General features: G+C 56.9%; 1 protein-coding gene across 2 annotated transcripts; it reads right to left on the bottom strand.

The window, feature by feature from the left end:
• Positions 1-599: 599 nt before the first annotated feature.
• On the bottom strand, positions 600-8,975 carry CDX2 (caudal type homeobox 2). 2 transcript variants are annotated; one of them, XM_032149163.2, is made up of 3 exons: positions 8,126-8,975; positions 4,534-4,679; positions 600-3,037 (listed from the first exon to the last, which is right to left on the bottom strand). In XM_032149163.2, exons 1-3 carry the CDS (start codon positions 8,664-8,666, stop codon positions 2,783-2,785), a joined length of 942 nt encoding a protein of 313 aa, XP_032005054.1. In that variant the 5' UTR covers positions 8,667-8,975; the 3' UTR covers positions 600-2,782. The 2 variants fall into 2 exon arrangements, with proteins under 2 accessions (XP_032005054.1, XP_032005055.1); XM_032149164.2 differs by having other exon boundaries at positions 4,538-4,679.
• Positions 8,976-9,267: the final 292 nt, after the last annotated feature.

Genomic DNA, 9,267 nt, shown 5'->3' with positions numbered 1-9,267 from the left:
CCCCGGTTTGGGCTCAGCCGGAGTCGGGAGAGGCGCTTGCACCTCCCAACTGGGTGAAAACTGGAACCTTTCCGGGTTCACGAGCCCAAGCCCCATCTCTTCCCAGAGCGCGCGCGCCCTCTGGCGCCTGAACCGACGACTGGACGCGGTGGAGGCGTGGGATTCGGAAGCCCGGACCCCCAGCTCTGCGCTGGAGGCGCCAGGAGCCGCGAGGTCATCTGGTCTCAAATAACCTTAGGCGCCCCTGTGCAGGCCTCCCTACACTCCTCAAGCTGTGCTCCCCACTCGTGCCACATCCCTTGTTCCGTAGGTATTGCTTCGGGGGTGACACAGTTGGCGTTAGAAGCGCGGTGGCCTCACTTGCCGGAGAGGGTCCTGGTTTTGCGCCTTCTTCCGTGGCCCGGGAGGCTGGCCAGGCCCTCGCAGCAGCGAGCCGGGTGCTTGCATCTCAGAGAGCAGCCGAGCTCCTTTCCTTAGCCCCGTACCCGCGTGCAAGGGGACCGAGCCCCGGGAAGGGGAAGAACTTGTAATCGCTTGCAGCGGGACAATGTCGACTTTTGAACCTCTAACCACTAAGTAAACAACCCATGTGCTCTTGCTCCACTGTCCAAACAGGGTTTATTGACAGGCGTTTCACGGCAACGCATAGCAACCGCAGCGGCTAGGGGGCGGGCCTGTGGGCGCGGCCGGGGCGCGGGGAGACCTGCGGGGCACTGGCGCTCAGACCGGCCCTGACCCTGGACCCCTCGCCCAGCGGACCCGGACACGGTTTCCTCCTCTGCCCGGCACCCCCCGCCCCCACGCCCCGCACTCCTCCCTCTGGCTTCGAGGCCAGGCGCCCGCGGGCCGGGCCACCGGAGCCCCTTTCCCAATCCTGGTGCTGTGTACGCCACCCGGAAGGGCCGCGGAATTGGAGAGGTGCTGCAGAGGGTCGATACCTCTTGCTGTTTCCCAGCTCTGCTCATCTTCCCCAACTGCCCTTAAGGCGCCTCCGTGGGCGCGCTGATTAGGCTCTCGGATGTTGGTGGGAAGATCGAAACGAAGGGCTAAGCCCCCTCGCCCAGGTCCTGCCGGGAAAGCTCAGCTCGGCGGCCTCCAGGATCAAAAATCTCAAAGGCTGCAGCCCGGTCCCCAGTGGATCGGCCAGATAACAAGAAACTGTCACTAAAAGGATCATTTTATACTGGGTCTTGAAATCTTGTTTGTGGGGGTGATTGGGCGGGAAGGGGGGCGCGGTCGGGGATGAGGAAACTGCGAAGACAGAGAAGAGAGTGGAGGCAGATAGGGCTCACGGAAATGCCCAGTGATTTACAGAAGACTAAATTCATGGAAATGCTGTCTTGGGAAACTAGGGGGATTTTTTAAAACAATTTAATGCTCACGTTTAACTAGCTGAGTTGTGGGGTGTCCTTAGGAGGGAGTCACTGCAGAAGGGAACTGCCTGCTGTTTGCAAAAAGCCTCCATGTGGATTTGTTGAGATGCTATGAGGGGGCCCTCTCACCCCCACCCCCCATAATATCTGGCTGCTGGGAAGCACCTGGCCATTCAAATGTGCATTTTGCCCAAAGGCACCCCCAGGAGAGCCACGCATTCCAAGGCTGGGCTCAGGCTTGGGGGCAGGGAAGGTCTCAGAACCTGCTCTTTCAGGCTTCTGATGCTCTGGGGAAAATTAGGCTGTCCAGATAATCTCCACTCCCTCTCTGAATTTTCCAAATCAGCTTGCAAGCAGAGAAGATATTTCATTTCTTTAAAAAATAAAAAATAGTTGCAGACAAAATGTGAAGATAAATACAGAATCTGAAATCTGGAAAGCTCATTTATCTCTTTTTCTTTTTAGAAAAAATTCAACTGTGTTCAAATACTCCCCACTTCCCTTCACCATTTCACTTCTGCCCCCATGGATCCAGAAGGCTTTAAAAACTCTGGCTTAGATGTTACACAGACCAACAACCCAAACAGCAGCAACAACAACACAAACTCCCCCCACCCCCTTCTTCATCAGCCCCAAGATTGTGAAAATGACAGGAAGTCCAGGTTGGCTCTGGCATTTATAGCACTGACATACATTCAGCCCAGAGAAGCTCTGGTGACAGGCTCTCTAAACAAGTCCCTGTTCGGGCCCCCTGGTCAGGCCTGGAGTCCAATAACCACCCCTTTATACCACACCCTGTGCATACACCAGCGAAGCCTTTCCTGGTCTGGGAAGGGAAGAGAAAAAAGACGCAAGCCACCTGGGGGTTCTGCAGTCTTTGGTCAGTCCAGCTTTCTATCTTAGCTGCCTTTGGCTTCCGCAGTGTAAACCTTGCCTGCCCGGAGGCAGGAGGCCCAGCTGGACCTCCGAGGGCCATGAGCAGGCAGCAGCCATCTTGGCTTCAAGCTTGCCTTTCCCCTGAGTCCCTCTCTCCCCTCAGCTCTAGCCAGAGGTGCAGCCTGCAGATCGATCTAGGAAGAGAAGAGCTGGAGAGGAGGCTGAAGGCCTGGTTGGTGTGGTCAGTCCAGGCAATGCTTCTGCCAGTCCAGAATGAAGCCCAGGGGCGGCTTTCTGTCTCCTCAGTGGCAGAAAAAGCCCGATGGGAAAAAGTAAAAATCTGGGAGAGTATATTTCTTGAGGCCCCAAATCCCACTTGTCTTACTCCCGGCTCCCATTTTTCCTCTGGGAGCCAGGTTTGTAGGTCTACGGCTGTGGGTGGGAGGGGAGGGGTCTCTCCTGAGGAGTCTAGCAGAGTCCACGCTCCTCATGGCTCAGCCTGGAATTGCTCTGCCGCCGCAGACCCCTGTGGGTCACTGGGTGACGGTGGGGTTTAGCACCCCCCCAGTTGGCCCCAGAACCCCAGGGACAGAGCCAGGCACTGAGGCTTGCAGGGAAGACACCGGACTCAAGGGCTCCGGGACACTTCTCAGAGGACCTGGCTGAGGCTGGGGAGGCTGTGGTGGTGGTGGAGGCGGCTGTGGTGGCTGCTGCTGCTGTTGCTGCTGCAACTTCTTCTTGTTGATTTTCCTCTCCTTTGCTCTGCGGTTCTGAAACCAGATTTTAACCTAGAAATGGAAAGGTGGAGAAAAGCACATGGTGGTGAAGATGTGAGGGAAAAGAGGAGCAGTACCCAGCAGTATCATCAACATCCTCCGCTCCAGCTACAGAACACCAAGTCTTTCTAGAAGCGTTCCTTGGGCATCCCCATAACAGCCCAACCCTGGATCCATTCTCAGGCCCAATTCAGCCTCATGGGGAAGAGTCTTCCTCCTTCCTTGCTCCCTGGGTTTCTTTTCAAAGCAACTTTTATCTACATATTTACTGGAAAAGTTTAAAGTCTCAGAACCAAGGAAAACGGAAACTGCAAGGCCCTTTCTACACAGCAAAGGGAGGCCAGTGCTGGGTGGTGTACTTCAAATGGCAACCTTTGGCCTCTCAAGGCTAAACTAAAATGTAATTTTCCTCACCTTAGAGCTGAAAATGAGATTTAATTGTGTGACTTCCTGGCTGTGAAGTTGGCCTGTTTTTCTAGACTATACATATAAAATGTTCATGAACCAAGTCTTGTCCCTCTAGTTTTTATGAGAGACTGAGTACTTTATTTAGTTTATTTTCTTAGGTACAGTGCTAGAAACAAAGAGAATAGGTCTTTAATATGTCTTTATAGATCCAAATGGAATTCTGGATTAAACTAATGCCCTTGGCTGTTTTTCACACTTCCTATATCCCTCAAAACAGAGAGAGAGAAAAAATCAACAACATCAAAAAAAGAGGATTAAGGTAGAAGGAGGCTTTTAAAAAAAGTATTCCAGGGCCAGGCACAGTGGCTCACACCTGTAATCTCAGCACTTTGGGAGGCCGAGGCAGGTGGATCACCTGAGGCTGGGAGTTTGAGACCAGCCTGACTAACATGGAGAAACCCCATTTCTACTAAAAATACAAAATTAGCCGGGCGTGGTGGCGCATGCCTGTAGTCCCAGCTACTTGGGAGGCTGAGGCAGGAGAATCGCTTGAACCCGGGAGGCAGAGGTTGCAGTGAGCTGAGACCACGCCATGGCACTTCAGCCTGGGCAACAAGAGTGAAACTGCGTCTCGGCTGGAGGGGGGATGTACTCCAGGCCATGCATGGTGGTTCATGGTTCACACCTGTAATCTCAGCACTTTAGGAGTCCAAGACAGGAGGATCACTTGGAGTTTGAGACTAACCTGGGTAAGACGGTGAGATCATCTCTGCAAAAAATTTAAACATTAGCCAGTCATGGTGGCTCGAGCCTGTAGTCCAGGCTACTCAGGTGACTGAAGCAGGAGGCTCCCTTCGGCTCAGGAAGTCAGGGCTGCAGTGAGCTATGATTGTACCACTACACTCCAGCCCGGGCCACAAAGCAAGACCCCATCTCTATTACAAAAAAAAAAAAAAAAAAAAGGACTCCAAAGACAAATGCTTGCATCCTCCTGCTTCAGTCTCTCCACAGATTTAGATGGCCCCTGCAGCCAGATTTTCTAACTCTCATGGTCCTCTCCCAGGCAGTGGCCCGCCTGGAGGGAGCTAGGAGGTCCCCACCTGCCTCTCAGAGAGCCCCAGCGTGGCAGCTAGCTCGGCTTTCCTCCGGATGGTGATGTAGCGACTGTAGTGAAACTCCTTCTCCAGCTCCAGCCGCTGGTGGTCCGTGTACACCACTCGATATTTGTCTTTCGTCCTGGTTTTCACTGTTGAGGAAGGAGAAGTGAGGGCTGAGAACTGCAAGGCAGCCCATCAGTCATGGGTAATGACAAACCTCCCTAACCCAGGGACATTTCTCTTCCTCCACCACCCTGGGGGGCCCGGGTTTGGCTGGTTCCTGCCAAGTCTGACAGGACCCCCCAGAGGGTCCTGTGGGGGGAGGGTGTGAGGCTAGTGGAGGCAACTAAACTAACCTTGGTATTAAGTGGTTTTTAAAAATTAAGAAAAGTGAAAACCCCATTCACACAGAAGATAGCAGAATGTAACCACCCTTTCGGTAAACCAAATACAGTATTGGCATATATTTGACACCAAGGGAAAGGGGGCAGGGTGAAGTGGCCGGGATCCTGGAAACATCCAGATTTCCAGGCCTACCAGAGATAGAAGCCCACCCCGAAAACAGCTGTCATTGTGGGCACATGTTGTAGGGGGGTGTGGGGGTTACTACTTTGCTTTACTACAAATGGAAAGCGGGGCACAGGAGCTGACAAGTCGCCAGAATCATCCCTCAGACACACCAGGTCCATCAGGTGGAATTCTGAGCTGGGCTCTGGCTCAGGGAACAGGCAGAAAATCCCTCCTGCTGGGGACACTTTATACCTGCCCAAACCAGGTTTGGCGTTTGGTACTTTTTCTTTTTTGATCCTCCATTTATTCCTGCTGCAAATCCGGCCAGAGTTATCCTGACCAGTGATCTATGCTCATTGGATTGAGTCAACATATTAAATCCTAGATTGATTGTTTTACTGAAGGGCCTTGACAAATAGTGTCCACAATGTTGGAGCAGGCCTGAGCCTGGCGTCTCCACCAGGTCTGTCTTGGCTCAGCCTTTGGCAGAGCCCTGGCCAGAAGCTGTTCTCTCTGGCTCCGTCCCACTTTTGGGTCTTCTTGCAGCTGAACAGGTTCAATCGCCCAGTGCCCAATCCCACAGAAAGATCTGAAGGGCCTGGGAGTTGCCTGGAGGTGTTTAATGCCCCGCAGGCTGACTTTGTTCAGGTAAAACCCTTTGCAAACCACAACAAAAGCATCCTGGGAAGATACAGGCCTGATCAGAGGGAGCTCCCCCGAGCCGCTGAAAGGGGAACACAGCCGCAAACAATGCAGGACAAGGCGATCTTATCAAAGAAAAGCCCTTTCAATGCCTTAATAACAACCACATTCTGTTTGAATTACCACTACTGAGCAAATGGCGGCCCCGGCTTTCATCCCCCTCCCCGCCAGGCGCATTAACATAAACACGACCCTGCAGGCGCATTTGAATGGGGCTGCGGCCCCGACCCCGCGCATGCTATGAAAGTAAAGGGAACTAAGGCGACTTTCTCCGCAGTGGACGCTCGGACACGCGTGACCGCCTCAAACCCACTCCAGGCTGCCGTTGGTACTCGCCCCTTTTTACAGATGAGGAAATGGAGAATCAGACCGGGTCACGCAGACAGTATCAGGCGGGGTTGGCACCGGAGCCTGGCTGGAGCCGCAGAGGACACCTCCGGAACTGGGGCGCAGGGCAGTTCCCTCAGCCGAACACCCCAGGAGGGAGACTCGCCTGGAAGTACCTCGGAGCGACCCTTGCTCGGGTGCTGCCCCTTCAGTGTCCCGGACGGGCCGGGCAAAGCGATGACCAGACCCTGAGCGCTCTTCGGCCCGCGCCGCAAGGGCCTTGAAGGCGCCCCACACCCCCTGGGAACCTAGGAGCGGGGCTGTGGAGGGGAGGGATGAGAGGGACTTGTCAGAATTCATTATTGACTGCGAAAGTCACCACCCTCTTTCCGGGCCCTAAAAGAGACAATGGCAGGGCTGGGAAGGTGTATATCAAAGCAAGCCGGGCCGCGTTTCCCCCCCAACCCTTGACAGATGACGCTCCGCAGAGGAGCCCGGCTCCGGCCCGCGGGCTGCGGCCACCCCACATTAACATCACAAGGGCACCCGGCGCCGACTGCGGCCTTGCCACCTCGGCGCAGGACTTCACAGCGGCCTCTCATCTGCTGACCCCGCGGCCTGGGCTCTGGCGGCTTCCCTCCCGCCCCCTTCCCGGCCCTCACCCCGCGGCCACTCTCCCGGGACACGCACAAGTCTTCCTTAGGGCGTGCGCCACCCCCGCCAACCGCGCCCCAGACAGGCGCTGTAGAAAGTGGGTCTTTGGGAGCCAGGATCTGGGAGCCCCTGCCAGGAGAAAGGCGCCTCCTCTTGGAGAAGGGACCAAGCCAAAGCTCTGAGGCCCACCCGAGGCTGATCTGTGGCCTTCTCCCCGGACGGCCGCATTCCCACCAAGACTCTCCCTAGCATGTGCACAGTGACGCAGAAACCGATGCCCAAAGACAGCCCCCAAAGGGTGCTTTGATTTATACAGTTGTAATTGGCTATAAACTTCTGCAAAGTGCCCATAACCAGCGTGCCTGCCCAACTGGGGCAGCAAGGAGCGAAGCAAGAAAAGCGGAAGCGCTGAGGGCTGGGGAAAGACTTGAAATAAAGGGGGCACTCAACTAGGACTCTCCCCACCGCATTTCCTTGCCACCTCTAGGAACCCTCGAACACCAGAAGGGGCAGACCCGGAGTCAATGAGCCCCACAGTCCGGCAAACCTAGGATCTTTTTCAGTTGCGCACACACACATTCACAGACATCCCTGACACCCTTGAAAGGAAGCTTTGGGAGAAATGACCCCTACCTTGAGCGGCGGCTTGAATTCCCACCAGGGTTTCCTCCCCGTCTCCCTGCTCTCTCCGCAGACGCCTGCCCCTCGGCTTCTTGCCCCTAGCCTTCCAGCTTTTGCTTGAAATGACCCCTTCACAGGTCAGAGGTTCAGAGACGGGGCGCGCCCCCGTCGCCTTAGCAGCTGGGGCTAGCACTTTCTTCCCAGCAACAGCAGCTCTCCCTGGTCTGTCTGCTCGCTGTACCTTGAACTGGCCTGAATGGCCAAACCCGGTCCCACGCACAGCCTAGCCATCCCCCGATCCCCCCAGGTCACTTCTCTTCTTAGATGGCTCAGATGGGGAAAGAGAGAGAGGAGAGAAATGGCCTAGACCTAGCCCAAAAGGTTCGAGCCTCCCTCTCTCCTCGGCGGCCAGAAGCCACGCAAGGAATGCATGCCGCAGCAAGTGGGAGAGGACGCGATTCTGCCCGCGTCCAGCAGTGCTCACGCCGACATCCCCCGGAGCTCCCCAAAGGTGTCCCGGGGTTGCGAATGAGGAGCTCTTGGAAAGAGGACGCCTGAACACGGTGTTGAGACTCAGAATATTCACTCCCAGGCTCAGTAGGTCCGAAGCCCCGAGGGTCCAGAGGCCCCCGAATTTGTCCCCAGGCGGTGCCCCTCCTGGCGCCGAGCTCCCAGACAGCCCGGGACGCCCCTGTGCGCACTGGACGCGCGATGCGCAGCAGCCACTGGCTCGACCCGCGCCGTCCCAAGCACCCTCCGGCGGGGCGCAGCCTCCGCTTACCTTGGCTGCCGAGGGACTGCTGCGCCGGCTTCCGCATCCATTCGCACAGGTTCCGCCGCTGGCCGCCGGGGGACAGCTGCTCGGCGGCAGCGGTGGCGGCGGGCCCAGGAGGCCCGGGGTTGAGCGTTTGCAGCAGCCCAGAAGCGCAGGAAGGCGCGGCGGCCGGGTGGTGCGGGTGGTGATGCGGGTGGTGGTGTGGCTGGTAGTCTGCGGGGCTGCTGTAGCCCATGGCTGCGGCCGGGGAGCCCCCGTTGAGGCCGTGAGCCACGGCGTTGGCGGCGGCTGCGGCGCCTCCGGGCGCGTAGCCATTCCAGTCCTCCCGGAGTGGGGCGCCATACGCTGCCGGCCAGGATGGCCCCGGGGACTGCGCGCTGTCCAAGTTCGCTGCCGCTGCAGCCGCGGCCGCCACGTGGTAACCGCCGTAGTCCGGGTACTGCGGGGGGCTGACGAAGTTCTGCGGCGCCAGGTTGAGGCCGCCAGAGTGGCGCACGGAGCTAGGGTACATGCTCACGTCCTTGTCCAGGAGGTAGCTCACGTACATGGTGGCGAGGGTCCGGGAGCAGACCTCACCATGCTGCCTGGGGACGGACGCTGGAGGCTGCCGGGGGGCACGAAGGGAAAGGGGCGAGGAGACTCGAGGAGCGGCGGGTGGCTGCGCCCCAGCCCGCGGTGCTCCGCTGGCTCCTCGCGGCGCTTCTGCCTCCGAGGCGGTCCCTCCCTCTGGCCTGCCTCCTCCCTCCCTCCCTTTCTTCCTTCTTTCCTCCCACCTCCTTCCCACTAGGCTGCAGAGGCGGGGAAGACCCGCCACAGGCTGGCGTGCGGAGCTCCAGGCCTGCGGCCTTCCGTGATTAACGAGTGTTTACAAGACTCTTAGTAATGACACAGACACCAATGGTTGGAGACGTCGAGGCGCAGAGCGCACTCTACGCACAACCCCCCGAAACATAATTTGCATTTTAAAAGATAACGGGGGGGAAGGCTCGTGAGAGGGCAGCGACCTGAACACAGCTAAATATTCAAACCTTTATTGTTAAGAGCTTCCTCCTTCCAACCTGGTGCACTTTAACCTCCAATCACAGGTTCAAAGAATGAAATCAAGAGACTTACAAAAGAGAGGGGAAGAGAAAAGGCTATCTTGGTGG

Source organism: Hylobates moloch, unplaced genomic scaffold (assembly GCF_009828535.3).
Source record: "Hylobates moloch isolate HMO894 unplaced genomic scaffold, HMol_V3 SCAFFOLD_4, whole genome shotgun sequence".
NCBI classification, from domain to species: Eukaryota; Metazoa; Chordata; class Mammalia; order Primates; family Hylobatidae; genus Hylobates; species Hylobates moloch.
This window is presented reverse-complemented; position numbering and strand designations above follow the sequence as displayed.